This window comes from Nomascus leucogenys, chromosome 4 (genome assembly GCF_006542625.1).
Source record: "Nomascus leucogenys isolate Asia chromosome 4, Asia_NLE_v1, whole genome shotgun sequence".
Lineage (NCBI taxonomy): Eukaryota > Metazoa > Chordata > Mammalia > Primates > Hylobatidae > Nomascus > Nomascus leucogenys.
Genome location: NC_044384.1, coordinates 92,289,291 through 92,305,340, shown reverse-complemented (window position 1 = coordinate 92,305,340; position 16,050 = coordinate 92,289,291). Strand labels below are relative to the sequence as shown.

The 16,050-nt window shown below is 62.1% G+C and overlaps 1 protein-coding gene across 3 annotated transcripts in view; it reads left to right on the top strand.

The window, feature by feature from the left end:
- The window catches only part of LSP1 (lymphocyte specific protein 1), a 38,528-nt gene that overhangs the window by 7,970 nt on the left and 14,508 nt on the right, over positions 1–16,050 (top strand). Inside the window, exon 1 of one of the 3 annotated variants that reach the window (XM_030811500.1) lies at positions 10,632–10,723. The exons of 1 other annotated variant lie outside the window; for it this stretch is intronic. Coding sequence is in view for 1 of the 2 variants with exons in the window: in XM_030811499.1 (XP_030667359.1) it covers positions 10,829–10,836 (8 nt within the window). In the remaining variant the exon portion in view is untranslated. Of the gene's footprint in view, positions 1–10,631; positions 10,724–10,746; positions 10,837–16,050 lie in introns of those variants that run through there. One more of the 3 variants, XM_030811499.1, reaches the window with a different exon arrangement.

The window sequence follows — 16,050 nt, the reverse complement described above, 5'->3', positions numbered from 1 at the left end:
AGACATATGGATGGATATGGATAATAGATGAATAGATGGATATATGGGTGGATATAACAAGAGATGAGTAGAAAGATAAATGGATAATGAATCAATAGACAATTGAATCCGTGCTGAGTGAACTGTTAGAAAGAACGGATGTGTGAGTACACACTACTAAATCAGGAATTTTGCACTCTCTTCCTGAAACACTTCCACCCATTTCTCTCATCTCTTTTCAGATAAGAAAAGAATTACTTCTTTCCATGAGGCTTTCATATATAAAAACCCAAGGAAAGAATTACTTATTTCCATGAGGCTATCATACATAAAATATCAATCCCCTCCAGAACTCCATATGCCTTTACCCTGATTTATATTTTCTGTCATATTTTCCATCATCTGACCTTTATTTATTTATGTGTTTGTTCCCACACTTGAAACATGATCATCGTGAGAGCAGGGACTTTGTTAATGCTAAATCCCCAGCACCTTCAAAGTGTCTGCATTCAGTACAAATTTATTGAATAAATATATGGAAGGATGGAGAGACAGATGGATAGACATATGGATGGATGGATAGATGGATGGATGGATGGATGGATGGATGGATGGATGAGTGGATGGATGGATGGGTGGATGGATAGATGGATGGATGAATAGATGGATGGATAGATGGATAACAGATAGATAAATAGATGAATGGTTGGATGGATGGATGAATGGATGGGTAAATGGATGGATGGATAGGTGAATAGATGGATAAGTGAACAGATAGATGGATGGATGGATGGATGGATAGATGGGTGGATGGGTGGATGGGTGGGTGGATAGATGGATGGATGGATGGATGGATGGACTGGTGGATGAGTGGATGAATGGGTGGATGGATGGGTGGATGGATAGATGGATGGATGAATAGATGGATGGGTGAATGGATGGGTGGATGGATGGGTGGATGGATGGATGGATGGGTGGTGGATGGATGGATGGATGGATGGATGGATGATGAGTGGAGGATGGATGGGTGGATGGATAGATGGATGGATGAATAGATGGATGGGTGAATGGATGGGTGGATGGATGGATGGGTGAATGGATGGATGGATGGATGGATGAATGGATGGATGAGTGGATGGATGGATGGATGGATGGATGGATGGATGAGTGGATAAATGGATGGATGAATAGATCGGTGGGTGAATGGGTAAAATGGATGGATGAACTGATGGATGAATGGAGAGATGGACAGAGAGATGGATAGATGAGTAGATGGATGGATGAGTGGGTGAATGGATGAGCGCACACATAACAGTGGAGTTGACATCAAATACTCTCCCATATTGTCCCTCACAGGACATGCCCTAGTTGTAAAACCATGAATCTTGGCCACTGCATGTAAATATCTGTTCTTGTCACTTCCCATCCATCAGCATTTCTGACAGATGATCATTCTCTAGTGACAGGGAAGTCTTGCCATTCCAAAGTAGCTCTTTTCCCTGTGGGAATATTCTTCCTTCTTTTGAACTAAAATATGCCTTGGCCACATTTCATTCCTGGCTGTCCGTGGCTGGACTCCCTCCAGAAGTCAAAACAGGAGGCAAGGAGGAAATAGGCAGGTTGAGGTGCAAATGAAGCACAAGCTCACTGCCCCCCGTAATCTCACCTCACCTGGGTGATCTGGCCTCCCTGAGTGATCTCAGTTTCTCTGTGTGATCTCACCTACCCCTGGTAATCTCACCTCCCCTGAGTGATTTAGCTTTCCCTGGGTGATCTCACCTCCCCTGGGTGACCTCACCTCTCCTGGGTGACCTCACCTCCCCTAGGTAATCTGGCCTCCCCTGGGTGATCTCACCTCCCCCCCCAGGTAATCTTGCCTCCTCTGGGTGACCTCCCCTCCCCTGGGTGATCTCACTAAACGTTTGTCCAACCTGAGGTCCAGCCCTGGCTACCATCCCTCCTGCTTACTCCAGAATCCTGTGGTCTCTGCAGCTCTGCGGATGCTGGGGATGTGGGGCCAACACCATGGTCTCTAGTGTACATTCCCTGCTCCTCCTGGGTTGTGCGGGGGGAGGGGAGATGCTGTGGGCTCCTCTCTCCAGGACTGGCCCTGGGACCCAGCCTGGTGTGTGCGTAGGGAATGGGGACGGACTTCCTGACCCCCGCAGTCTCCATGGGGTAGCCCACCACCTGAGTCACCACAGCCCGGTCTATGGTCCCATGTGGAATTTTCCGACTGTCGCCGCCACCCCCGGCACGCTGCCCTCCTCGGTGATTCACCCGCTCGCCCGTCTGCTCACAGCCTCACCCTTGCTTCTGTCAGTGCTCCCTAGGTGCTGCGCAACCCCAACTCCCTGGCCTGGCCAGGGTCATGATAGCTGGGGAGGCAAGAGGTGGCTGTTCTCCGTGGATATGGGGACAGAGGGTGGCATAGGCAGATGAGTGCCCATGCACAGATGGTGGCCCGGGACTAATTTGGTGGCCAGCGGCTGGCAGACCCGGCTCTGGTTCTGGCTGTGCCAGGCCCTCGCTCTGTGACCTTGGATGCCAGTGCTGCTGGATGGACCTTGGTTTCTCCATCCGGGACATGGGTACTGTGGTGGTTCTGAGTGCCAGCAAGCTGGGCAAGCCGCCGGATGTGAGACTGCCGTCGCGGAGCTGACCCTTGGTGAGCCCTGAACATGTGTCCCATCCCACCCCTCGTCCGTCAGGCCACTAGCCCCAAGTGTTCTCCAGTGAGTCACAGCAGCCAAGCCCAACCAGAGGAACAGAGGGCTGGGCTGCTCCTCCCTGGGCCAGGGCCAGAGGACGGGGGCAAGGGGGGCCTGGCTGGCGAGGGCATCAGGCCGACTTTGTGCCCACTGGCCACCTCTTGGGACCATGCTGTGCCAATACCAAACCGAAGATGCTGCGTTGGTGGTGTCTCTGCCTCTTGGGTCATCTCTGCAGTCTGGTTGGGGTGTTGGGGCCACCAGGAAAGGCAGCAGCCTCCCCATTTGGGGAACAGAGAGGGTTCTAGGGGTGCCAAGCCTTCTCTGGAGGTGACAACAAGAGCAGAGGCCAGGAATGAACAAAGGGAAAGTGGAGAACCAGGAGCGGGAGAGAGGGGAGGAGGGGAGAGGAAGGGAGGGGAGGGGAAGGGAGGGAGGAGGGAAGGAGGGAGGAGACAGAGATAGGGACAGAGACACCAGAGGGAAAGGAGAAAGGAGAGAGGGGCTGAGTGCGAGACGGGGAAGGAGGGGACAGGACAAAGAGGAACCAGCGAAGGGTCCAGGCCTGCGGTGATGGTGAGGGAGGTGGCAGGTTGATGGGGGGGCTGGACAAGAACGGCCGACGAAGGAGAAGAACAGAGGAGGGCCCGGGCAGGGCCTGGCAGAGGGCATGAGGCACTCTGAGGTGGGAGGCGGCGATGGGCAGAATAGGCCCCTGTGCCTGGGGCAGGGGCACCACAGAGGGCTAGGGGAGACCGAGAGGCGGGCAGCGGCTGCCAAGGTGGCCTGAGGGCAGAGGCGGAGGGAGGAAGAGAAAGAAGAAGGGAGGGAGGGAGGGAAGGAGGCAACCACGCTGCCCATCAGCGGGCCACAGAGGTCTGGCTGAGCCCCACACTGCTGGGCTGGGAGAGTTTTCTCTCTGACATTTTTACTCTTCTCGGAAGGAGGAGGAGGTGGAGGTGGAAGAGATGGAGGCGGGAGGAGAAGGGGGCTGGGGGAAACAAAAGAGAAGCAGCTGCTGAGAGTCCTGAAGTAGGAGACGGGAAAGGGAGACCCACAGTCAGGGAGACCCGCAGGGATGGGGACACAGGGACCAGGCTGCCCGCAGGGAGCCGGCCTCCAGACCCTAGTGCTAGGAGCTGAAGGGAGGGACCAGGCTGCCCACAGACTCCTGTGCCAGGTGCCAGAGGGAGGGACCAGGCTGCCCACAGACCCCTGTGCCAGGTGCCAGAGGGAGGGACCAGGCTGCCCAAGGGAGCCGGCCCACACACTCCTGTGCCAGGGGCCAGAGGGGCCAAGACAGACAGGCAGAGGGTCACAGGGACAAGAACACCAGAGAGAAGGGACAGGGGAGGGGTGACAGCCAGTGAGAGACCGAGGGCCAGGGCAGAGCGCCAAGGAAGTGCAGGAGTGAGGGGCCGGGAGAGGCAGGAAAGCCAAGGAGAGCCGGGCATAAGGGGGCAGGGGTATGGGAGGAGGGCAGCAGAGAGGAGGGCCAACAGGACAGGAGCCTTTGACGATGCTGCTGTATCCCCGGGGCTGGGGTCAGGCCAGGTCACCGCCTGAGCAGAGGCTGCAGCCTGGGCAGTCCCGAGCTTCTGAGGAGGAACTCTAGCAGACAGGGCATGGATACCCTCTTGAGGTAGGTCCCTCCTGCACCGGCTGGGCATGGAGGGCAGGGCAGGGTGCCCGTGCTGGGCTGCCACATGCACCGGGCCAGGCCCCCGGGCACGGGGCCACTGGGCCTCCCCCCAGCTTTGGTGGGCTCCGCTGCCTCAAGCGTGGGCAGGGAGAGGGTGCCAGGCTGGCCGCGTGTACATGTGTGAGTGCGGAGGCTGCTTGAGGCCTCTCTTCCTCCCGGCTCCTGGCAGCTGCCTATGCATCCTCCTCCCCCATCCCACCTGCACCGCTGGCTGCACTGTCGCCCGCTCACACCTTCCCACCTGCACCGTCGGCTGTACTATCGCCCGCTCACAGCGTCCCACCTACACCGCCACCGGCTGCACGGTCGCCTGCTCACACCATCCCACCTGCACCACCGGCTGCACTGTCGCCCACTCACACCTTCCCACCTGCACCACCGGCTGCACTGTCGCCCACTCACACCATCCCACCTGCACCACCGCTGCACTGTCGCCCACTCACACCATCCCACCTGCACCACGCCGGCTGCACTGTCGCCCACTCACAGCGTCCCACCTGCACCACCGGCTGCACTGTCGCCCACTCACACCATCCCACCTGCACCACCGGCTGCACTGTCGCCCACTCACACCTTCCCACCTGCACCACCGCCGGCTGCACTGTCGCCCACTCACAGCGTCCCACCTGCACCACCGGCTGCACTGTCGCCCACTCACACCATCCCACCTGCACCACCGGCTGCACTGTCGCCCACTCACACCTTCCCACCTGCACCACCGCCGGCTGCACTGTCGCCCACTCACAGCGCCCACCCACCCCGCCCTGCGCCCCCCACCCCCCCGCACCCCGCTGCACTGTCGCCCACTCACACCTCCCACCTGCCCCCCCCCCCCCCCCCCCCCCCCTGCACCACCGCCGGCTGCACTGTCGCCCACTCACAGCGTCCCACCTGCACCACCGCCGGCTGCACTGTCGCCCACTCACAGCATCCCACCTGCACCACCGGCTGCACTGTTGCCTGCTCACACCTCTCCCCGAGCCCCGGGGGTTCTGTTCAACTCTGAGCCCCCAGGATGAAGGGCCCATCCTCCGCGTTGCTTCTGGGGCCTCCCGTGGGGTCCTTCGGACCCTGGGCACCCTCCCATCACCCTCGCTTCACAGATCATGAAACTGAACTTTGGGCTGAGCTTACCCGCCCTGGCCACAGCCACCAACCCTGAGTGGGAGGCTCCTCAGGGCCAGGGAGGGCATCCGCACCTTGTCCACCTGCAGGCTTTGGGCCAGTGTGGTGCCCTCTCCAGCCTGTTTCCTCCTCTGTAAAGTAGTGGTGTGGCCCTTCATGGAGTCAGGTGGGAGAGCAGAGTTTGGAGGGCCCAAGGCTCCTCAGGACCCAGCCTGGGCAGTCTCACAGATATCCCTCTGCACCATCAGCCACTCTGAGCCGCCTGTAGTGCCCTTCCTCCTCCTCAACCCTTCCAGGCTTTTAAGCCAAGTTGAAACACCACCTCCTCATCGAAGGCTGCCTTGCTTCTTCCTAACCTGGAGGGCTGTCCTGCTCTGACTCCCTTTGATGGCATGGAGCATGCTGGCCGGACCTGGAGCTCCTGGGAGGCAGGGCTGGCATCGGTCAGCTTGCCATTGCCCACCCAGTCCAGGCACTCAGTTCTGAGATTCTGAGAGGGCAGAGAGCCAGGGATGCCCACGGGGGTGAGCTAAGCGGGGTCTGAGGAGTTGAGGGCAGCCCGGCTCACCCCTCCTCCCCAGCTCCCACTTGTTGGGTCCGTGCAGATGCAGAGATGGCTCTGATCTGGTCCCCACCTGGCAGGGTCTCCGGCTGCCACCCGAGTTCAGGACCAGCACCAGGATCTGCAGTGGGCCCCTAGCTGGGCACACCACATCACAGCCTCCTCCTACCCCTGGCCCCCCATGAGCCTCCTCCTCCTGGGCTTCCAGGCTCTGTTGGTCAGACCTCCCTCCCCGCCCAACGGGAATGTGTTTCCCCAGGGGACGCTGCTGTTCCCCAGGAGCTCTGTGGCCTGGGATTTGAGGAGTACCTGGGGTCAATCCCCCAGGCTCACCAGTGCTACTTAACAAATGGGCCCAAGAGAAGGAAGTGCAGCCCCAGGAGGAGGGGCAGAGCCCCTGTCTGGCTGTGTGGGGGATCACCCCCTTGTCATCAGGGACTTGGCCATGAGCATCTGTCCAGCGGGCCCAGCACCAACTGCAGCCCCACGTGAGCAAGCAGCACTCAGGAGGCACTGGAGCCGCGTAGGCCCAGGCTCGGGGCCAGTCCCTGTGGACCTGGAGAGGAGACAGCGGGGAGGGGACCTCACTTGAGGTGGTCAGCCAGTGGGTTGGTGGCATAAGGACCCGTCCCTTTGAACTCCCTCGGAACTTGCCCTGATGGGGGCCGGGCAGAGGGCAGCAAGAGTCCCTTGTCCAGCTAAGGGGAGCAACCAGGGTGAGCTACATGAAGCAAGGCTCATGCGTGTGCACTAACACACACCCCCTCCAGGACACAGACCCAGAGGCCGCTGCACCCCACCCACCACACCCACACACGCACATGTGCACACACACATACACACACACATGCACATGCATGCACATGTACACACACACACGCACATGCACGCACACATGCACACACTCACATGCACACACACATGCACACACACCACACGCACACACATGCATACACACATGCACATGCACACACATGCACACACACGTGCACACACATGCACATGCACACACACATGCACACACACGCACAAGCACACTACCACCTGGGACAGTGCTGTGCTCACCACCACTGCCATAATCACTTCTCTGCAGCCTCCTACAGCTCAGACTTCCCCAGTCCCAGCCCTCCAGGTCAGGCAGGCCGCCCCCTACCCACTCCCTGTTGGATAAAGGAGTGAGCCAGGCTCAGAGAAGCTGTGGGTGAAGAGACTTCAAGGCCACTCAGCAGGGCATGATGAGCCCGGGTCCCCTGGTCCCTCCTCCACCTGCATCACCCCACCCCTTTCCCGGGGACCCCCTGGGTGTCCTGCCATGTCAGGTGCAGGGCTGGGAGAGGCACTGCAGGCAGGGTGCTGTGTCCTCAGTGATGAGCCCTGAAGGGACATGCTAGGTGCCAGCAGCTGCCAGGGAGTAAATTCAATGCAGTTTACATTCATTAAAAACGGTGCCCTGGGCCAGTGGGAAAACGTGTCCCCCCTGCCCCATCGTCCCCCGCCCCTGCCCTAGCGATTCTCCTTGTCTACATCCGGTGTGAGCCCAGGGGCTCTGCATATAGCCCCATAACACCATTTTCTCCAGGTCTGCTGTTCCCAGACCCTGCCAGAATGCGGCTTCTGGCTGGCAGGGTTGGGCCCTGGGCTGACCTCCCCCCAACTCCTCCCTGCCAAGTCTGCCCTTCCAGGCACCTGGGAGTCTGCCCTGTGCCTCCTGCCTGCCCCTGGTCAACTCGGGGCTCTCCCAGGGCCAGCTCGGGCAAGGCCAGTGTTAGGGATGGTCAGGGGACCTCAAGAGGACCTCAGCCCACTCAACTCCAGACGTCACCCAGACTCAGCCACCAGCCTGGTCCTGCCACCTGTGGGGTCCTGGCTTTGTGAGAGGGCACCAGGCCGGCTGAGAGTGCCTTGCAGCCTGGCCCGGAGTGAAGAGGGGGGCTGGGGATCAGCCTGGCAGACGTCCTTATCAAGCACTGAGGTCCCCGGAGCCCCCTGCCCACCCTTAGCCACGGCTCTTTGGGCGGTGTGAGCCCCTCCATTCCCTCCATCTTGGGCACACATCTGCCCACAGATGTACAGATGTGGCAGCCATGCTGTGCTTGGCTCTCCCCAGGGCTCTAAGGCCCCTCAGGCAGCGACCCACCCTGAGCAGCTTGGTCCAGGGACCTCTGGGGCTCCTGATGTGGCCAGTGGGACAGGAATGGGCTGGCAGCCTGCTGGGCTGGCCCTGAGGGGGCTGGGGGAAGCCAGGCCTCCAACCACAGTGTCCAAAAGGGTGTGGCTGCCTTGGGCCCATCCAGGCCCGAGATCCTGAGGGTGGGGTAGCCCCCGCCCTGGCAGGGCTGGAAGTCGGTCTTCGGACAGAGCCCGTCCTGCCCAGAAGACCAAGCGAGCCAGCAGTAGGGGTGCAGGGACAGAGTGGCCCAGCCCCCTGGGCAGGGTGTCAGGGCCAGAGCCCAGAGGACTGCGGTTCAGGCTTCAGTCCCAGCCGGCGAACCAGAGCTGGGCAGAGCGGCCAGCAAGCGGCAGCCAGGGTGCCCTGGGCACTCGACCCCCAGATGCCCCTGCTGGAGCCATAAAGGGAAGGCACCCTGAGGCCAGAGGGAGCATGGCCCCGGGGACTGAGCATCCGGCTCAGAGCGGCTCGGCAGAGGTTGGTGGACTGGGGTTAACCACAGAGGTCTCTAGAGGGCAGGCAGGAGCCGCTGCAAGTGGGAGCTTGTGGGAGAGAAGCCCTTGGGTGACCCCTGGATGGTGTGGGGACCATTAGGGAGAAGGGTGAGGGGCTCTGGTCCCCACCCCAGGCTCCAAGTGGGCTGAGACTCGGGAGGCATGAGCATGGCCGTGAGGGTCAGCTGCTGCCCGTGACGGGTTGGGGAGGTATTGGTGAGAGCCAAGGTGGTGCTTGTGGAGGTGAGATAGAGGGCCAGGCCTGGCCAGCAATGCTGGGAGTGGGGCAACCCTGTGCCTGGGGTTGTGAGGGTCTCTCGACGAGAACAAACCCTACCTGGGGAGAAGTGACAGAGAAAAGAAAGAAAGAGCGAAGGCACGAGACAGAAATGAGAGAAAGGGAGGGAAAAATGCGGAGAGGGAAGGCGAGAGCAGGGGCTGCCTTGAAGGAGGAGGAAGAGGGGAGCAGAAGAGGGTGCGGGATGGCAGCAGGACGGGAAGGGCAGAGGGAGAGGCTGAGGTGCGAATGGAAGCTGCGTGAGGGTCCTGGGCACTGCCCCTTGCCGCCGATCCCAGGTGTGGGAGGAGGGGTCTCTCCCACATGGGCTGCACCTAGCAGGTGCCCGGGGCAGGAGGCTGCAGAGCCGCTGTCTCACACAGCTCCTCGGTGCTCCAAAGATGGGCGGTAGGAGGGAGATCAAAGAAGTGAGCAATGGACGCTGGAGGAAAGCAGTGAGGCCAGGCGAGGGCTGGCGAGCTTGCCAAGGAGAGGACGGGCGAGGAAAATGGGGCGCCCAACAGAGGAGGGAGTGTGGGGGAGGGCTGGTTTTCCCTGGGACTGAGCAATGAATTTCTGCGCCCGGACTGGGACCCCCTGGGTCAGGACCGTCCACTCACATTCAGGGGCAGCACCTCTTCTGGCCTCTGTCCCTGCCTGGTCTTCCCTACACCCGGTTCTTGGGGGTTGAGGGGTTGGAGCCCCAGCCATGTCATCAGCTCCCTGCGACCCCTGCGTGAGATGTGAGGTGTGCACCTCCCAGCCTCTGTTTGTGCTTCTGTCATGGGGATGATAGGACTGCGCCCCTGGCAGCCATTGTGAGGACAGAGGTGCTGGCTGCACTGGTGCTCACTGTGCCTCTTTAAACGGGGATGTCTGGGCCTCAGGTGCAGAGGACCAAGGCAGGTCCACTTGACCTCAGCCACGAGGACATCCCAAGGCCATGTGAGTCTCCCACAGCCCACTGAAGCTGGTCCTTCGTACCCCATTTTGCAAATAGGAAAGCTGAGGCTCAGGGAGGCTCCAAAGCTTACCCCCGTCCTGGGGGTTGGCAGGGGGTGTCCACAGCACCAGGGGACATACACCAGGGAGCCTCCTGGGAAAGTAGGGCCAGCCCAGGGTCAGACTCTTTTCTGCTCTGCGATGTCTCCCCTGCACCCCCAGGGATGATGAGTCTGGGAGGGGCTGGTCAGCCATGAAAGCTTCGGGGAGGGGCCGGTGGCCAGGCCGGGAACCCCAGAGCTCCACAGGCAGACATGGTGTGGGGGCGTCAGGAAGAGGTCCTGGCGGCTGGGTGCTACGGTAGGAAGATCCCGGTGCTGTAGGAGTGAAACAGGTGGTCGAATGCCAGGCTGGCTTGGCCCTTCTCTCTGGGTGCCAGCTGTTGCTCCCACCCAGGTGGGCACCACGTCTGAATAATGTATGAAGCCTCTGGTTGCATGGAGGATGGGAGCGCTTCGGGCAGCATCTGTGGGCAGAGGGATGTGAGGTACATCTGGGCACGGCTAGCTGGGAAGGAAAGAGGATGGCAGAGCCTCGAGCCGTTGCCAGGGACTGGTCGCGTGTCCCGGAACGTGCCAAAAGCCTGCCTCGTGAGCACGGTGAGAGCTCTGCCAGGGCAGTCCCAGCTGGCCCAGGCGCCGCAGCGCTCCCGAGGGCCGTCGAGCAAAGGCGGGAGGCGCAGCCAGGCTGTCGGTGGACCTGTAGGTATCAGGGCTCCTTGGTCCCCTCCTGCGGGAAGCAGGCACCGAGTGGGGCTGCATGTAGATGCATGCGAGGGTGAGAGCTGCGGCGGAGGACGCTGATGCATGCGAGGGTGAGAGCTGCAGCGGAAGACACTGATCGCCGAGTGCAGGCAAGGGCCCCAGAAAGGTCCCGCGGGTCGCCTCGCTCGTGGCACGGGCCCGGCAGCGTTGTGGTTAGTGACACGGAGGAGGACAGAAAGCCATACGCACAGCACACAGAACAGGAGGAGGGGGGAAGAAAGAACAGGCACAGCCGCAGCCACGCCGGGATGCAGCAGGCAGGGCCACCCACTAGCAGGGCGGGGCCCTAACCTCCGACCTAGGCTGGTTGCGGCAGATGGGGGCAGAGATGTGAAACAGCTGCAGAGCGGGACAAGGGTGCTGCCGGCACAGGGCTGACCACGGAGCGCATCAAAAAAGGTAGGGCACCCAGCACAAGGGAGGTGATGGGCTGGTCAGCGGGACATCAAGCCGGTTCTGGACGCTGCTCTGAGGATGGTCCCTGACCCAGCCTCTGAGGACCAGTGGGAAGCCAGGGGTAGAGGGGTTGGGGGAAACAAGGCTCCATTTTCCAGTCTCAGCAGGGGGCCAAGGCTTGCGGCTCTGCGGAGGCCACACCATGAGGCTTCCAGGGTCATAGATGCCCTTTGGTCAGCGCTGTCTGCCGCTGCATGGGCACCCCTCCTGTTGGGTGTCTGGGTAGACTTCAGGGTCTGTCCAGCTGGCTTGGGCACCTTTGGGACTGGGTGTTTGTGGCGGGCAGGCCTGGGCTGCAGTCACCCCGGCCCACGCTGGTAGAGTTGGAGTCTGTCCAGCTGGCGTGGGCACCTTTGGGACTGGGTGTCTGTGGTTGGTGGGCAGGCCTGGGCTGCAGTCACCCCGGCCCGCGCTGGTAGAGTTGGGGTCTGTCCAGCTGGCGTGGGCACCTTTGGGACGGGGTGTGTGTGGCGGGCAGGCCTGGGCTGCAGTCACCCTGGCACTCGCTGGTAGAGTTGAGGTCTGTCCGGCTGGCGTGGGCACCTTTGGGATGGGGTGTGTGTGGCAGGCAGGCCTGGGCTGCAGTCATCCTGGCACGTGCTGGTAGAGTTGGGGTCTGTCCGGCTGGCTTGGCACCTTAGGGACACAGTGTGTGTGGCGGGCAGGCCTGGGCTGCAGTTACCCTGGCGCACGCTGGTAGAGTTGGGGCCTGTCTGGCTGGAGTGGGCACCTTTGGGACACAGTGTGCGTGGCGGGCAGGCCTGAGCTGCAGTCACTCTGGCGCACGCTGGTAGAGTTGGGGTCTCTCCGGCTGGTGTGGTCACTTTTGGGAGGGGGTGTGTGTGGCGGGCAGGCCTGGGCTGCAGTCATCCTGGCACGTGCTGGTAGAGTTGGGGTCTGTCTGGCTGGCTTGGCACCTTAGGGACACAGTGTGCGTGGCAGGCAGGCCTGAGCTGCAGTCACTCTGGTGCACGCTGGTAGAGTTGGGGTCTCTCCGGCTGGTGTGGGCACTTTTGGGAGGGGGTGTGTGTGGCGGGCAGGCCTGGGCTGCAGTCACTCTGGCGCGTGCTGGTAGAGTTGGGGTCTGTCCGGCTGGTGTGGGCACCTTTGGGATGGGGGGTGTGTGGCGGGCAGGCCTGGGCTGCAGTCACCCTGGCCCGCACTCAGCCTAGTCCTGGCATCACCACTCTGGGGCGAAGTTGAGGCAGGAGCTCAGGGCCCTCATGCAGCACTGGGTGGGTCATGAAGCTTAGGGGGCTTCAGCAACGGAGGAGGCGACCCCATCCCACCCAAGTTGGACAGCAGTCCCAGTGGTGGGGGGTGGGGGGATAGGGGGAAGTAGGTTTGGATTGGGTGGGTAAGGAACCCAGAGGAACAGACCCCTCCCTGTGCGCCTCTCCCCAGAGGTGGAGGCAGGGAGAGGTGGAGGCAGGGAGAGGTGGAGGCAGGGAGAGGTGGAGGCAGGGAGACGTGGAGGCAGGGAGACGTGGAGGCAGGGAGAGGTGGAGGCAGGGAGAGGTGGAGGCAGGGAGAGGTGGAGGCAGGGAGAGGTGGAGGCAGGGAGAGGTGGAGGCAGGGGGCAGAGACACGGACAAGCCTCAGGTCATCAGGAGGTGGGGGCTGGCGTCTGGGATACAGGGAGGATGGGGAGAGGGGAGGGCTGTGTGGGTGGGGGCTGGCTCTGTCTCCCCTTGGCTGTGCCTCCCTGGGGACCGCTAGACATACGCATGGCCACTGCACCCCTTCCTCCCTGCCAGGACCCTGCCCACTGCAGCGACCTCAAGGCTCAGAGCAGGCACAAGAGCCCCTCCTTTGAGAGACTTCCTGCCAGCTCCCCTCTGTGCTTCTTGATCCACATCATGGGTCAGCGCTGGTTTCTTGGCAACTGCTAAGATTTGTAAGGGCAGGGAGGAGAGCTCACTTCTCCGTCTTTGGGTCCCTAACACCTGACAAAATAAACTGCTGGCTAAGGAAAGATGGAGGGAGGGAGGGAGGAAGGAGGGGAGGGAATGAGGGGAGGAAAGGAGGGAAGGATAGAGGGAGGAGGGAAGAGGGAGGAAGAAGGGAGGATGGAGAAGGGAGGAAGAGAAGGAGGGAAGGAGCAGAAGAATGGAGGGAGGAGGGAGGAGGGAGGAACTGGACCGAGGCTATGGCTGTGGAAGAATCATGCCCTGGGCCATCCCAGGCAGGCTGAGAAGAAAAAGTCAGAACCGAGTCTGGGCTAGCCTGGTGGTTGTGGGGCAGGAAGTAGCCATCAGGGTGGCAGCCAGAAGAGCAGGGAGCCCTGCAGAGGAGGGAGGCTGGGGACAGTGGGGGCAGTGTCCGGGTGAGGATCTGGTCTCCCGATACCCCTTCCCGGGGGCGAGACCTCAGGCCCAGGCTCCAGTCCCCAGCTGTGAAATGGGTGAGAACTGAGGGTGGCTGAGGCTCGGGGTTGTTCGGGGCGGGGTGGGCTCTGGACCCAGCAGGCCTGGCACCCAGGCCAGGGCTGCAGGGGAGGCCAGGTGAGGCGAAGGCCAAGAAGGGGCCGGGGCTGGTCAGGAAGGGTTCCTGGTGACCAGAGCACTTTGCCTGAGCCAGCATGGGAGAGAGGTGGGCTGGATGAGCCAGGGAGGCGCCGGGAGGGGCCTTGGCAGAGGCGACCCCCTCCGTCAGCCCCCAGGCCACTAAACCCTGGATAGCGAGAACTGGCAGGGGAGGCTGCAGACGGAGGAGTGGAGGCTCCTTGGCTTTGGGGACTCTGAGTAGAAGCATCTAGGGGGTCCCTCAAGAGGCCCCCAAATGCTGCCCCATGGTGAGAAAACAAGGAGAGGCCCGGCAGGGACCCCCCCCCCCCAGGTTACAAAGGGCTGCCGCTGTGAGAAGGCAACGCTGCCAGCTGGGGCTGGGCTTTCTACTTCACCAAGCCTCTTCCCACCCAAAGGGCCCAGAGAAGGGCAGCTGCCACCCCGAGCGGGCACAGCACCTCCTCCCTGTGTGATGGGGTGGGGCCCACAGTCTCCATTCTCGAGGCCTCCCTGGGCTGACCCTGGGTCCCAGCTTGGCCATGGGGGCTTCGGCATGTAGAGCCCATGGGGGGCAGAGCCTCCCGCCCCCGCCGGCTTCTGGCTCTCTATGTCGCCCCCAGCACTGGGCTGGTGCCTTGGAGGGAGGCTCCGCCCTCCCCTACATCAACCCACTGAGTTCTGTCTTCCCAGGGTTGTGAGGGAAGCCAGCTCTGCAGGCCGATGTCCAAGTCCAGGCGCCGCCTCCTCCAGGGAGACTTCCAGACCTGATCTGTGCAGCAGAGGCCCAGAAGGACCTGGGTGTGGGGATCCTAGCGGAAGGCAGGGGACCCAGCGCGTGCAGAGAGGGTCCCAGTGCTTCCTCCTGAGTGAGGGTCACCCATCTGGCTCCGGCCACACAGAGCCACTCCCTCTAAGCACTCCTGCTCTCTGCCTTCCTGCATTAGCTCTTGCCTGCACCCGGCCCAGCAAACCCCTGCTCATCTTTCAGACCCAAGTTCAAGGCCTCCTCCCGCTCCGGGCGGCTCATCACCTGGCCTCCCCAGGCAGAGAGGCTAGGGTCCTGCTCACTGGGGCGTCTCCCTTGCCCACTGGCATGGGACTACAAGGAAAGGGGTTGACCCCCACCCTCCCCCGCCATGCCCAGAAGGGTGCAGACATAACTGGGAAGGTGCTAGAGGCCCCGGGGGGAGGCTGGGCCAGCACCAGGCGTTGGGGGGCAGGTTCCCGTCTCTACACCCCAGCCCCAGGCGGCCGGCGCGTGCCCCTCCCGCTGTCCCACCTGTCACCCACCTACTGGCCCCGGGCTGTCTCTGCTCCTGGCTCTCCCAGCTGCGTCCCCAGCTGCCTCTCCAGGGAGGAGTGACAGCTGGCCTGTGCCACACCCTCGAGCCCCTCCCTGGACTACCTCCTCCCTGGGGCAGGACCCCTGCGTGTGGCACAACCAAGGGGCCCGCTGATGGGGGCTCATGTAAGCAGTGCCCCAGCTGTGGGTGTGGGTGCTGCCAGCTGCCACCGCCTTTGCCCTGGCTTCCCAGATAGACCCCGACCCAGACTCCGAAGCTGTATCATGAACGCTGTGGCGGGCGGCTGGCGGGGAGCGGGGTTGCTGTCTCACTACCCTCTGGAAGCCCCAGCCACGGAGGGCCCCTGTGGGCACCTTTTCCTGGCACACGGTGCTGTGTCTCTCCACTCTTGGGCTCTGCAGTGACTTGAGGGGTCAAGTCTATGACCCCAGGGGAGGCTGGGCTCATGAGGGGACCAGAGACCTCAGTGCTGTGCAGGGAGCCCCGAACCACCCTGGTGGGAGGCCCAGCCCAATTCCCCAGGCCTCTTGCCAGCTCCCTGTGGCGTCCAGGGGACCTGTGGTCAGGCCTGGAGGAGAAGCTCCCCCTCCCCTTGACATCCTCCCTGCAGCCCGTGCTCTTCACCAGAGCCTCCTCACTCCCCAGGACCCCAGAGAGGACCGACCCTCTCCAGCCGACCTCTGGGCTCAGGACAGCTGGGTGGGGCAGCCACAGGAGCTGCCTGCAGGGGGCAGAGTCGGGACGGGGACCGAGCCGGACACCCATTCTGGAAGTGTCTGCTGGGGGAGGATGGCGGTGGGTAGCTGGGAGTGCTGGGCTGAGGATGGGCGTTGTCAGGCCCTCAGTGGGGACTGGGAGGTAGAGGTGGGGGGGTCTGTGGAGGAAGGAGCAGAAGGGCCAGTGTCCCGAGTCGGGGGTGGTTGGCAGTGGATGAGGCCGGCAGGAACAGACCTGAGCTTGGGGAGCTCCACTCAGAATGAAGCAGCCGTCAGGGTTC